The sequence below is a fragment of the Myxine glutinosa genome, chromosome 6, assembly GCF_964187855.1.
Source record: "Myxine glutinosa chromosome 6, kmMyxGlut1.1, whole genome shotgun sequence".
NCBI lineage: Eukaryota > Metazoa > Chordata > Myxini > Myxiniformes > Myxinidae > Myxine > Myxine glutinosa.
The window spans coordinates 119,999,054-120,014,451 of NC_136266.1; the positions used below are offsets into that span (position 1 = coordinate 119,999,054).

The following is a 15,398-nucleotide window of genomic DNA, read 5'->3' on the forward strand; positions in this document are numbered from 1 at the left end:
CTGAGTTAAAGGTCCAGGTCTTAGACCAGTCGGATTACTAAACCGACATTTATGTTTTTCTTCCTTTTGTTCTGACAATGTCCAAGGACATTCGGAATGAAATTTTGCATCAATTAATGGGAATAAAAATGTATTTGACCTTGACCCAATTTAAGGTTATGCCCCACTTGTATATATTTTAACCTTTCACCCATATCTCGACTAAAGGCTTGTCCGATCGGAAATATATTGCCCTCTCTAGATAGCCTAGAGCAAGGTGCATTTATGCTTCATTTAAATCATATCCCTCCAGGTTAAAGGTAAGGGTATTAGACCCGTAGAAGTACTACACCCCCATTTAGTATTTTTCTCCCATTTTATGCCAATTTCCAAGCTGTATCTCAGATTTGCCTGGGACTTTTTCAGAATGAAGTTTTGCACCAATAATAGGAATAAAAACGATGTGGGTTGTCAGAATCTTTTAACCATGATCTAATTTTGAAGGTCATGCCCCAATTATATACATTTTTCATCATAACTCGACTAAGGTTTGTCCGATTAGAACGAAATTGCCCGCCCTCCCTAGATAGATAGCAAGTTGCATTAATTTTTTTAATTTACATCATCATGACCAAATTATGAACATTTCAACATTTTCACCATACCTCGACTAGGTTTTGGCCGAGTTAAAGGTCAAGGTCAAAAGGTGGTCTGAAAAAAGAAACTGTTTTTTGTCATTGCTAAATTTTGTCAATGCGGAATCTCAAAAACCACTTGGCCTTCCAAGATATTGTTGCATCCTAATAGTGTACCTGCATTGAAGTTGTGCACCTGATATTTGATTAGTGTCCTTGACCTACGTTTTCAGATTGCGACCTAATTAACAACAACAAAAAAAAACCTTTTTGATCATAACTTGAATAATTTTCCTCAGATTTTCATGATGTCAAGTTTTATGGATAGAATGTAGATAGGGACACATTTTCTTATTCTACAATATATTCCAAAATGTTGAAGTCAAGGTAATATAGTGGTCCAAAAATGGCCATCATAGGATTGGGGGCCCAAGGGTAAGTCGCAGGCGATTAGATTAGCAAGGGTAACCTGGAGGAAGATCACTTTGTGATTGCCGATATCTAGTTTTAAGTCTCCTTGTAGCAATTACCATCACATTTGTTACCACCAAGCACAGTAATGATTTGGACACCTGTGTCGCCAACAATCATGTGATTACAGACATCACAGAAGGTTGGCTTCTTAAAGTTGTGTTCTTGGAAGCTGTGCTGGCTTTGGGGCCTGCCAGGGGTGCCCAATGGCAAGCTGCCAAGCGATGGTGCGGCAGCGCTGCTCTTTATAGAATTGTAGCACAATGATGGGTTTGATGGTGATGCTTCAGTTGGAGGTCCAGAGAGCCTTTTGTGTCTGTTCGCTGTAGGAAGTGTGATGGGTTCTGGGTTTAGAGAAGTCTGGCTGCGCATAGAAGTAGTTGGGCTGGAAGAGCCGTGCCAATTGAAGCGCTGCAGAACGTTTTCAGCACTCTTGCTTCGTGTGGTCTTGGAGCGAAACGAAAGAGTCTTTTTAAACTTATCCAGCTGAAAAACACAAAGCCATAAAGAGCAAATCACAAATGTATCGTATATTTTAGATGTAAGAGTATGACTTGAAGTGATGTAAGACTTAATTTGTGTATACAAAGTTTGGACTTGAGTTCAATTCAAATCACCGCTGAAATCTGACTTGGACTCCATATAATTATATGTTCGAAATTTATATCCTATTATGGTCCCACTTATGAGATCATTCTTCTTTCCCAACTCACATAAATGCACACAACTATTCCATCACTGTTTTCAGCGAAAAGGTGATTGAGGTTTTACCAGCCTGTTTGACTTAAAAGGTAAGTCAAACATTATAATCAATATATCTATCATACACCATTTTTTTCGGAAAAAGATGGTGGTCATATGGTTGTTATACAGTGGCTCGGAAAAGGTATGTTTGTGGGTTTGACCCCAGTATAATCCAAAAAAACAACTCATTATCTATCGACTCACATACAAGGGCATGGCAAGACAAAATGTATGATTTAAAGTGTTTCACCTTTAACCCATTAAAATACTGGAACAGGGGTCTAAATTTAAAAAAAGAAAGAAAAAAAGGGTCTCGGGATGGACCAAGGTACCTTTGATCAAGATTATTGGACCAAGACCGCAGATGAAATGGGAGGATTGTGTGAGGAGGGATATCAGTAAGGTGGAAGTGGTTGGAGATTGGAGGGAGTTGACTGAGGATAGAGGGAAGTGGAGGAGTATCGTGGTCAAGGTAGGACAGGAGCTTGGTACCATTGGACCTCACGCCTTATAAAGGGAACAGAAGGAAGAGAATAAGTGCATCAAAGCTAAATTTGAAGAGGAATGGTTCAGAAATGAAGGAATGGCGTTTAATTGAAATTGTTAGAAGGAAAAAGAATAAAAGATAGAAAAAAAAGCAAAAACGAGAAGGCATCCCAAAATGCAAGGCATGTCCATGTCTGCTTTGTACTCAAAATGTAATATTTATTCATTTGTGTTCTGCATGGCTGGAAGCAGGGCCGACAGCTACATACACTCCCCTCTAAGTTCTCTAACCTGGGGTTGATTCTCGTCCCAGCTATAAACTGTCACCTGGTTGGTGTTACACAGGCAAGGTGATTCATCCATGTGTGTACCGTCCCTCGGATGGACATTAAACCGAGCGTCCTATCTGCTAGCATTAGTTGTTGGACATTAAATATCCCATGGTGTCCTCCATGAAGAGTAGGCGAGCTATATCATCGGCATCCTGGCCAAATTCCAAATTCCTGCCTAAGCACTGCCAGTAAGGCAATGGCAAACCACCCAGTATAACCCTCATCAAGAAATTGCTTCAGCAGCACCGATGCTCTATACAACAGCACATCAGAATCACAATAGGAGTGTTCTCCACATTCTCAAGATGGTTTGTTGAAAATCTTGTGGCAAAAGCTCAAATGGCAAAAACGTTATGGGTGGACAGACAACAGACAGACAAAAAGAAAAGCGGTCATGGACTGGTACTTGCAAATTCAGTCACTGCAACCTTAACCTTTGACCCCAAAAACAATCGACTTATAGCTTTCAATTTGTGAAGCAATTCAGTGAACCGGTACGCAAATTACATTCAAATTTCAACTGAATTGGATGAAAAGTGATGATTTTATGCGACATATGCGCCTATTTGACCTTTTGACCTGAAAAACAATAGGTTTCTACATTTTGATTGGTGAACCAATTCAGTGACCCAGTATATTAATTCTGTTCAATTTTTGAGTCAATCAAATAAAAATTGACAATTTTATGTGACCTTAACCTTTGACCTTTTGACACAATTATTAGTTTTTTCCATATTCTCATAATAAAGGTAAAAAAAAAAAAGTTGATGACAAAAGCTAAAATGGTAAAAAAAAAAGAAAAAAAAAAAAAGGTTATGGCCTGGACAGACAGACAGACAAACAAACACGACAGCAAAACCCCGTATGCGGCTATGCTAGTAGACGGGCTAATAATATGTTTATGAGGGTGGATATAAGAAAAACCACTACTCAAAGCTTGGAAACAAAAATAACCCTTGGAGCAATGCTATGTTCAGGTATTACTGTCGTTATGAGAAACGGTAAAAATAATATGAAAAATAAAATAAAAATAACAGTTATAAGATAGTGTTATTAAACCAAAAGCAATACTTAAGGATTTAAATTTTTTAAACCTCTTGTGATTTTAAATATATAATTTTTAATGGGATTTTATGGCATTCTTAAATTCACATCAACTGTCAAAAGAGACTTTTGCAACGGGATGACCCAATTTTGTCTTCGATATGAAACTCAGAATATTACCATGAAATATGGAGCGCTGAACAAAAATAATAAACAAAAGACAAACACAAAACAATGAATAAAAAAGTTTTTATACAATAGTGTCGGTTCATGGAGGATCTTGGTCAGTGAGAAAACCTTGGTAGGTGAGCAGGTTTAAGGACTACCAAGGTGTATTGGGGGAAGGATTCAGGTGGGTACATATACGAGGAGAAAGGTATTGGGGGAAGGGTTCAGGTGGGTACATACACGAGGAGAAAGGTATTGGGGGAAGGGGAAGGGATCAGGTGGGTACATACACAAGAAGGGTATTGGGGGAAAGGTTCAGGTGGGTACATACACAAGAAGGGTATTGGGGGAAAGGTTCAGGTGGGTACATACACAAGAAGGGTATTGGGGGAAAGGTTCAGGTGGGTACATACACAAGGAGGAGAGGAGGAATAACACAAAAACAAGGAACATTGACTCATCAACAACAACAACAACATGCATTTTAAGGCCATGTTCCCTGCTAGAGCGGGGGTTAGCCTTGCGGTCCCCATGACAATCTTCTCCATTTTGCCCTATTTTCTGCATCTCTCCTTGTTAACCCCCTTGCCCGCATTTCTTCTTCCACCATCTTTAGCCAAGTCTTTCTCGGTCTTCCCCGTCCTCTACTTCCTTCTACATTAACTTCCATCACTCTTCTCAACCAGTCACTTTCATCCTTCCTCAATACATGACCAAACCATCTCAACCTGTTCCTCTTCACAGCATCAATCACAGGCAATATTCCCATCATCTTTCGCAATTCATCATTTGTCTTCCTCTCTCTCAACGATACTCCGCACATCCATCGAACCATTCGCATTTCCACCCTTTCCAGCCTTCGTTGCTGCTCTACGTTCATTACCCATGTCTCGCTCTCATAAATCATAACACTTCTCACACATGCAGCATACACCTTTCCCTTCAGCTTCAGCGACACTCTCCTCCTCATCAGCACGCCACTCAGTTCCCGAAACTTCTTCCATGCACATCTCACTCGAGCAACCATTGCCGAGTCTGATCCACCTTCTCCATTCAGCATGTCTCCGAGGTAGCAAAATGTTTTCACACCTTCCAGCTTCACGCCGTCTCCAAGATCCAACTCAACATTTCCTCCATCTGCAGCTCCCTGTGTGCACACCTTACATTTGAATGTAGCTGCCACACTGGTTAATGACCCTCTCAGACCACTACATTTTTGATGAACCCACTCGGCGCACATTGTACATTGAATGGAGTTCACTCCGACACCCTTCCTGCACACAGCACATGGCCACTTCCCAGTTCTTTCCACCTCACCACATGCTTTACCATTGACTTTGAACATTCTACATTCTACATTGTCATTGAACATTGACTCATCGAGGAACAGAATAGGAAAACATCACCATCTGTAGAGTAAGAGTTGGTTTAAAATGAAAGTTGAATACAATAGGAAGTTAAAGTAATATTCCCACTCAGCAAAGAATGGAATAAGATGCGAAAATATATCATCTGGCACCTCATCAATAACATAACGCAACAAAATAGAGATTTGATTAATGTCAAGGGAAGAAGTTTTATATTCATGAAAGGGTCAAAACGTTTCTCCTCAAAATGGGGAAGAATAGTCCTGCACCAGGAAAACTCAACAGAATCATTTGTGCTTTTCCATATTGTGTTCAACCAGAGACACGTTTGGGAAGATGACAGAGCAAGCCTATTCGATTTCGGCACAGGTCCGAATCCAGATCCGGCCTATCAGTGGGATCCAAAACGTAAACTCTTCATCCTGGTGGAGGTGTGCGCTCGACCGAATGTCGTTCTAGTTATCACATGTTATTTGCATTTTTATACACAGTTTTTCCTTTGTTTACATTATCTCCAATACTGCATAGGAGGAACAAACCTGGGCCTGATTTTCTGCCTTGTGGCACTTCCAGCCTCCACTGGGAGAGAGAGAGAGAGAGAGAGAGAGAGAGAGAGAGAGAGAGAGAGAGAGCAGAAAGAATTCCATTGATAAAAAGGCATTCGCTGTGCATGTGGAGGAAGTCAGAAAGGCAGGATTGAAGATGACTGTCGAAAAAAAACAGAAAAAAAACGACTTGGCTGGGATGTCAAAGAAAGACCTCACTTGTGCTTGGGCCTCATCATAGAGATTCTAATCATGTTGAGCTTCAGATTCTACAAAATCTAGGAGAGCCGGAAATGATGCTGCCGTGTGAGCCCATACGACAGCAGTACTCCATTGAGATATAAAGGCCCTGGAGACTATGACTAGCTCTGATTTTCCAAATAATGACTTCAATCAATGGAGAATGCCCGGACTGCGGCTGGGTCTGCAGGCCCAGGAAAGGTCATGACCGATCGTGAGACCTAAAAGTTCAAGAGACTGAAACTCTTCCAGTAGATGACCAAAGAAAATGTTTTGATGCATGTATATTTTTGAACTTCTACTTTGAATGCAGGTGCACCCGTACGCAATGCAGGCTTAACGCTCGACTAGAGAAAGCACAGAGTGATCCGGACAGGCCTATATTGCAGGAAAAGATAAGCAAGGAAAGTACTGCATCCAAAAATAATTGAAATATCATAAGATCGGCAAAGAAGCATGAGAAATTTTCGAGCAAAGGGAAAGAAATATAGAGCAAGACTGAGCATACAATGCATAGCCTGACTGGGTATATATAGATTAAAGTAGATCTGAGAATGAAGTATCAATGTTAAAGTAGATCTGCATGTGGACGAACACAATCACAGACACACAGATGGATTACAATAGCCTCTTCCATCTTTTTGGAAATGGGTGACACATACCAGTATTGATGTAACCATAAAATATATTTACCATACTTACACCATCTTTGCTCTTGCATTTATTAATACACATGATTTAGCTTCACCATCAAGGTATTTGCGGATGGGGGATGAGAGAGTTGGTGGAAGTGGAAGATCATATAGTAGGTGAAATATATTCATTGGTTATTTCCATCTCTACACATTACTTTGAAAAGTTCAAACAGTCCGTAAACGTTCTCTATAATCCTGGACTCCTTTACTTATAATATTACCTTCTCAAATCCCATAAAGCGCTTCATTATTTGTCGATTATATCAAATAATTTCCTGGACCTCAGGAATAAACATCATGGAGGGATCAGCTTATACGAGCCACATGTGAGGTTTTTATTTAGATTTAAAGTGCAGTGGGAGAATTTAAGCTCTTCCATTAAAAGTTATTTTCTCCAAATTCCAATAGGAAGAAAATGGCCTCCTGAAACTTCTGCTGCATGGGCAACGCAAGTAGTCGAGTTTCGGGTGTCGCCATTTGCTCGCTGATGGATTTCGATGGAAAGGAACAGCTCTGATTTGCAGGCCGCAAATTTAGTCGCAAGATCCATAGGTAGTCGTGGCCGAAACACACCTATGCATCAGGTGCTTTCAGCCTTGCATGGGCACGAGTGATACATTGATTCTGACACATTTGGTGAACTGACCTTCGATTTTACAGTCAACTGACCAAGGGTGATTATGATCATTTAAAAATTCCTCATGAGATTTTGAATGTGTCATGTACATAATTACATTATATTAAAATGTATGAAAGGGGCTTCAAGCTTTCTGAGTCCTGTATCGAGGGCGAGTAGGCACTTTACAGGTAACAGTCTCCTCTCTTGCTTTTCTTTTTGTTCTCTCTCTACAAGACCGAGGCTCATGGAAGCGGAAGGTTGAACTAACGGTGGGGTAGCAGGGCAACAAATGAGCACAATCAGCAAGGGAATGAATGAACTAGAAAAGAAGAGAGAGACAGAGACAGGGAGGGAGAGAGAGACAGAGAGAGGGAGGGAGAGAGAGACAGAGAGAGGGAGGGAGAGAGAGACAGAGAGAGGGAGGGAGAGAGAGACAGCGAGAGGGAGGGAGAGAGAGACAGAGACAGGGAGGGAGAGAGAGACAGAGAGAGGGAGGGAGAGAGAGACAGCGAGAGGGAGGGAGAGAGAGACAGAGACAGGGAGGGAGAGAGAGACAGAGAGAGGGAGGGAGAGAGAGACAGCGAGACAGAGAGACAGCGAGACAGCGAGACAGCGAGACAGAGAGACAGCGCGACAGAGAGACAGCGAGACAGCGAGACAGCGAGACAGCGAGACAGAGAGACAGAGAGACAGAGAGACAGCGAGACAGAGAGACAGCGAGACAGAGAGACAGCGAGACAGAGAGACAGCGAGACAGAGACAGCGAGACAGCGAGACAGCGAGACAGCGAGACAGCGAGACAGAGAGACAGACAGCGAGACAGAGAGACAGCGAGACAGAGAGACAGAGAGACAGCGAGACAGAGACAGAGAGACAGAGACAGAGAGACAGCGAGACAGCGAGACAGAGAGACAGCGAGACAGCGAGACAGAGACAGCGAGACAGAGACAGAGAGACAGCGAGACAGCGAGACAGAGAGACAGAGAGACAGCGAGACAGCGAGACAGCGAGACAGCGAGACAGCGACAGCTACAGCGAGAGCGAGAGAGAGGGAGAGAGAGAGAGAACACTGAAACCAGCAAGTAAGAGGTTGAGCGAGGAGGGAGCAAAGAGGGTAACAAAGGTCATGGGTAAAGATGGGCGATGGCACAAAATGATGGTTCACTGCCTGCTTGAAGCCTCGGAGGGAAGAGTGGGACAGAACGTCCTGTGGAAGGCGATTCCATAGAAGCAAGGAATAAAAGAGTTGCGGTGTCCAGTCAGCATGGATTTTGGAAGTTTATCCAAGAGAGGGTTTCTGAAAGATTGCATGCATCTTGAAGTTGCTGGGGAGAGTCAGAACGGTGAGAGATCAGGAGGTGAAATATCAGAGAAGAGGTGGTAAAAAAAACAAAAAAAATACTGACCTGCCTGTGATGTGAAAACACTCACACAATATAGCACTTTTCACCCCTCGGCCCAAAATGGGCTAAGGGGTATTGTCGTCACGGCGTCATCCGGGAGTCCGGGCGTCCGGGCGGGCGTCCGTCAACTTTTGGTTTCCTTCAATTTCAAGGAGAACGGCATGTCCGATTAATTCCATTTTTGCAGTGTGTGTTGGGGTTGCGTAGAGGAAGGTTCCTTTCGAAAATGGGCATGCTGCAATTTTCAATATGCCCGCCACGGCAGCCATCTTGAAATTGGTTTCCACCATGCATGGGCTGAGGGGTTACACCCGCTTTGCGGTGCTATTTATTAAATGATGTAATCCACCCCAGATTGCTCAGCACGTATCTGCAGAAATCCCTTGTAACGAAGTCACTTGTGGGGGCCTGGAAATGTTTCAGGCCTGCCAGATAAGGATTGCATAAATCTTTTGTCTTTGTCTTTGTCTTTTAATCACATTGCATTGTCTTTTAAAGCAAGCATTGTCTTTTAAAGAAGCCGAAAATATTTGTAAATGTACACGTGAGAAAGAGGTGTCCCTCTGCACAATGAAAAATTTGGATTTGGAGACCTTCCTGATCAACTCTTCCAAAAAGTTGATATAATGCAGTCTGTATTGTAAAATCTCCCGACGATGTGGGCCTGTGATAATCCAAAGCTTTAGAGATGGATGTGTTCCATCCAAAAATTGGTGCATTCTTAATGCTGATGGTAAGGTCATATCTGGGGCAGGTCAATGCATAGGGTAGCTTTTTAAATGATGATATTTACTATTAATCATGTTTGGGAGCAAGAATGTTGGAGTGGGAGTTGTATGGGCTGTAAGTGCCGTTATCAATATACAGTATATTGTTACGTTTATGGGGGTAGATAATGAATTGCCATAATGGAGGTAGATTTGTATAAAGTAGCATGGACCGTGTACACGTAAAAAGCCCATCTTGATGTACATAAGCAGGGAAACCGTGAGCTAAAGATAGTTTATGTGTCTTCACATGGGGGGTGGAGCTTGTGTTATCTAGATAGGGGTTAAGATTAATTTCCCCATTGTGTGATTGCAACCTGTGACTTTCCGATGCTATTACCACTACCAGGCCGGTCAAAGGAAAACCCTCCGTTACAACAACCATTCCCCGACAAGGCAACAAAGAGCCACCCAGACTAAGTCCCGCCACCACCGGACCTAATAGGCGAAAGCCACGCCCATGAGAAGCAGATAAATGGGAGGGGGGGGGGGGGGGTTCAAGAAATGCAGTGAGGCCACGCCCAGAGGGACGTGATTCGACCGTTGGATGTCGGTGGGGAGAACTGAGATGCGGGCGCTGCGATTGGCTCTCGAGCTGAAGGAGAAGAGCATGCTTGGTTCTTGCCCCCACAAGAAGCTGGCCATTTTGTGTTCTCTGGCAGGAGAACGTTTTGTGTGGCAGACACCAAGCGGTGGGTTACTGGTGCACTCACCAAGGAGCTGCAAACCACGTTGTGCTTCCCCAGACAGTAGAGGAACCTAAAGGAGGCCGTCTTGGCTACTTCCCCCACGGTTCTGGGCACCTTCGATGCGCGGGCCTTTCGTCGGCCGTCGCCATCTTCTGCGCTGTACCAAGCTTCATCAACCCCATCAATCTCTAAAAAGGACCCACTTTGGGCCAAAGATAAGTGCCGGCCAGAGGGGTTTATTGTCCCCCGTCGTACCGCGGAGCGAAAGGGGGACTATGGTTTTCCCCTCCGTCCGTGTGTGCGTCCGTCCGTGCGTCCGTCCGTGCGTGCGTCCGTCCATGCGTGCGTCCGTCCGTCCATGCGTGTGTGCATAAGCGAAGGACTGAATTCTAATCTGATGTGTGCGTGGAACCCACGTCAAAATCCAAGATGGCCACCGCCATGTATGTCTGAAACTTGTGAGCGGAATATCTTGAAAAATAAGCAAAGTACCAACTTATAATCTGGTGTGTGGGTGCTTCTAGGCATAAGGAAGAACGCTATTGAAAATTGGGTCGCCACGTCAAAATCCAAGATGGCCGCCTTGCGTCTTCCACTTTGTCAACTCACATCACTTCACTGACGGGGGACCTAGGCGTAACGCTTGTCCCCCGTCGCACCGCGGAGCGAAAGGGGGACTATGGTTTTCCCCTCCGTCCGTGTGTGCGTCCATCTGTGTGTCCATCCGTGCGTGCATGCGTAAGCGAAGGACCGAATTCCAATTTGGTGTGTGGGTGCAACCCACGTCAAAATCCAAGATGGTCACCGCCATGTATGTCTGAACCTTGTGAGTGGAATATCTTGAAAAATAAATGAACTACTAACTTCTAATCTGGTGTGTGGGAGTATCTACGCATAAGGGAGAACGCTATTGAAAATTGGGTCGCCACGTCAAAATCCAAGATGGACACCTTGCGTCTTCCACTTTGTCAACTCACATCACTTCACCGACGGGGGACCTAGGCGTAACGCTTGTTGTCCCCTGTCGCACCACAGAGCGAAAGTGGGGACTATGTTTTTCCCCTCCGTCCGTGTGTGCATCCGTGCGTGCGTACGTGCGTGCAAAGTAAATGTCTGAACCTTGTGAGCGGAATATCTTGAAAAATAAATGAACTACTAACTTCTAATCTGGTGTGTGGGTGTATCTACGCATAAGGTAGAACGCTATTGAAAATTGGGTCGCCACGTCAAAATCCAAGATGGCCACCGCCATGTATGTCTGAACCTTGTGAGCGGAATATCTTGAAAAATAAATGAACTACTAACTTCTAATCCGGTGTGTGGGTGTATCTACGCATAAGGAAGAACGCTATTGAAAATTGGGTCGCCACGTCAAAATCCAAGATGGCCACAACCATATATGTCTGAACCTTGTGAGCGGAATATCTTGAAAAATAAATGAACTACTAACTTCTAAATCGGTGTGTGGGTGTATCTAGGCATAAGGAAGAAAGCTATTGAAAATTGGGTCGCCACGTCAAAATCCAAGATGGCCGCCGCCATGTATGTCTGAACCGGAAGAACGCTATTGAAAATTGGGTTATCACGTCAAAATCCAAGATGGCCACAACCATATATGTCTGAACCTTGTGAGCGGAATATCTTGAAAAATAAACGAACTACTAACTTCTAATCTGGTGTGTGGGTGTGTCTCCAACCCACTCGCAAATATTATCGACTCTTCCTTGTTTTCTGCGTCTTCCACTTTGTCAACTCACATCACTTCACCGACGGGGGACCTAGGCATAACGCTTGTTTTCATTATCTTTACCTCCACCACCAAAGGTGGATGAAGGTTATGTTTTCACCCCTATATATCTGTCTGTTTGTGAACAAGATATCTCAAAAAGTTGTGGACAGATTCGGACGAAATTTGGCAGAGGGGTTTGGCGGACGAAATTTGGCAGGGAGGTAATGTATGTGACAAGGACAAAATGTTTAGATTTTGGTGAAGATCCGGATTCGGATCCGGCTACTAGAATTTTTAAAGTGATTCTACACCATTGGGAGATAGGGACAAAAATGATACATAGCAGGATATCTCAAAAAGCTATGGACGGATTTGGACGAAACTTTGTGGACCGGTTGTGATTTGACAAGGAGTAATCAATTCGATTTTGGTGAAGATCTGAAGATGGATTCGGATATGAGAATTATTTACTTTTTTAAATGATTCTTCACCATTGAGTGATTGGGCTAAAACCAACATATAGCAGGATATCTCAAAAAGTTACGGACGTTTTTGGACGAAACCTGGTGGACAGGTTGGGTGTGTGACAAGGACGAATATATTCAGTTTTGGTGAATATGCGGATCCGGCTAGTAGAATTTTTAAGTCATTCTTCACCATTGGGAGATAGGGCCAAAACGATACAAAGCAGTTTATCTCAAAAAGTTGTGGACGGATGATTTTGATTAAATGTGATTCTGTATTGTGATTTTCTGGTCTACTTTAGGATACAAAACGTAAACTGTTCACCTGGCGGAGGTATGCTCTCTATTGAGTGTCGTTCTAGTTTCCCTGTGTGTTGTTTCTGTGTCTGATTGGAGGATCCTCAACGTAGGAGTTTCAATTCGTTTTTACCTCAACATTTATTTCAACCTGCATTTATTTATAATAAACCCATTATTGGTTGCATTTCTGTGTCGTGTCGTTTCGTTGTTTGTGGGGTTCGGATTAACCCCGTGCGCTGCTCGTTCAGGTAAGGACCTCGCCACCTACGGTCCTGCACGCGCCATAAAAATAACCGCCATATTTTCGTTGCCTCGGAGTTAAAACTGTTCAGCTATCTGTCACTGGTGGCCTCAATCGATGGCGACACGACAATATTTTGTCGTTCGTTCTCGGCCAATGAGAGAAGTTGAACAAGATTTTTTTTCATCTATTGGTGAAAGGGGAAGCGTCCATTCGTGTGTGTGTGTATATGCATGTGTGTGTGTGTTTTTTAACCATGGCTGCCGCTAGCTAATTGTATTACCAGGAAATTATAGGAACCTGTCTCCTATCATCCGTGGATATTTCTCGTGAGTCTGATTTGCATCCAAGAACAGAGCAATTATGGTTAACAATTATAAAATTGCCACTCCTTCGGCTAAATGCTGAAAATTACGTTTAAAAGACGATTTGATTCACAGATTTTGAGCTAGCAACGACAGGTTAAACGTGCCATGTGAGCCAAACCAAATCAGTGTAAAGACACACACAGCACACGTGTAAAAAGCCTGATATAGCATTCATATGCCATTTTGAAAGTCCCGCATTGGTTGAATTTCCATAACCCAGGCTTCCTGTATACCTCCGCCCTTTTCTTCATTTGTGGAACTATTTTCAAACTGCTGTTTAGCCATACTCTTCCCCTGCAGAGTTTCAAGGAAGCGGTGCACCACCATCTCATGTTATCCCTAATCTCTACCCACAATCTTTTCTACCTCTATTAATTCGTTCATTCAATTGTGTAAGGGATGGGGCAGGATAGAGAGGGATACATCATCCTACGTGTATCCTGGTATTTCTTTGCTATGCCTTCCCACACCTCCTGTGCTTTTCCATACTATTGGCTTGCAAGAGAACAGACTTTTTGAAGGCACCTGGGACTATTTAACTTATTTCGCTACTGCGTATCCATCGTGGAGTAAAGCGTTGTCTGGTATATCTAAAACAATGCAGTTTTGAATGAAGAAAGGAAACCAAATACACCTTCCCTTGCCACTGCCCTACCCATGTTACAAGACATATCACATCAATGTATGTTGAAGAAATGGAAAAATGAAAAGTGTCTTTTCTCTCATTCAAGGATTCATAAATAAATAAATAACAAGTGAAGCTTTTGGAAAAAACTTGGAAAAGCGAACGAGAAAGGTTAGGGTTAGGTATGTAGGTCATCACAGCCAAGTCACTATCTGGTGCTATGTTCATCCACCCAGCACCCAGTTGGTGCTGCACCATTGAGCTTCGTTGTTTGTACATACAGGATGGTAAAATGGCAGATACGTTGGCTAAAGACTAATGACATCACCAGCTTCATCTCTTAAAGTCCTGCTTTTACATGTGCAATGGACAAAAGTAGGAAGATGCAGCGAAATATCGTTTTTTTATTATTATCAGTGTTGACACCTTCTAAGCAAAGCTGCACAGGCTAAGGTGAATTGGCTCTTCCTCACCAATGCACACACCTTTTCTGATTCTGGTTCATGCACTACTGTCTCTCCCTGCAAGCAATGCCAACAGTGGGCGCTGCTTTCCTATGGCCTGTGCAAGGACAGAAGGACAGAAAGGGACAGAAGACAGAATGGGCAGAAGGACAGAGACTGGCTCAGAGTGCAGAAGCGGGGAGCCACCTGGAGAGGAGCACGATTGCATCTCTGCTGATGCTCAAGATAAACATTGACAATGTCTGTTTCACTCAAAAACCTGCAGCAGAGATTCTGAAGTTGAACAAATCAGCTGCCTCAAACATTCTTTGTACCAAGTTACCATTTATTACAACGTTGTTGCTGCTGCTGCCAGGCTGTTCACACTAATTTCAGTTATTTCCAAGAAAGAAAACAACACTCCACAAGTGGCGATGACATCAATAAACAAAGTTTAATGTGTCATTCTGTATGGGAAGGAGGGGACAGGATATCAGAACCAGGGGTGGATCCAGACTGTCTTCCACCGTCTTCAGGAAGATCCTCACAGTTCCCAGTCCATTATGATTCTAAATTATTACTGTGAATGGTCAAATTTCAGGGCAATTACAGACTGAAATCGTGTTGGAAAATAGTAACAAGAAACTGAGAATGTACGAGAGAGCACTAAAACCCAAAGGCTGAGCCCATGGCGGGCCCAGAACTCCACCTGTTATGGTCTGACTGGTGCTGAAGCGCTCGCTGTCCCACCCAGCCACAGCTCAGAGGTTGGACAGTCTGGATCTACAACCTTCAATTATTACTTGTTTGCACAAGTAACTTTACATGTCGTAATTATCCAAGAGGTTCTATCACATGGGGTGTACATTATGAAGCCTCCCTCGAAAGGATGGTGATTATGATGATGATGATGACCGCTCCTTTTTGCATCTTCAGATGCATATGGCTGCCGCAGCAGTTTCTTGACTATTGGGCGCAATCCTGGACGGGCCGCCACTCTGACACAGGATACTCAAATGGCTCAATTAATCCCAGGAAACTGGT

General features: G+C 43.4%; 1 protein-coding gene across 2 annotated transcripts in view; it reads right to left on the reverse strand.

Moving 5' to 3' along the window:
• LOC137430238 (SH3 and cysteine-rich domain-containing protein) overlaps positions 1–15,398 on the reverse strand; it is a 120,824-nt gene that overhangs the window by 69,438 nt on the left and 35,988 nt on the right. The window contains exon 3 of one of the 2 annotated variants that reach the window (XM_068120946.2): positions 1,187–1,571. In XM_068120946.2, coding sequence (XP_067977047.1) covers positions 1,187–1,571 — 385 coding nt within the window. Of the gene's footprint in view, positions 1–1,144; positions 1,572–15,398 lie in introns of both variants that reach the window. The other variant, XM_068120944.2, reaches the window with a different exon arrangement.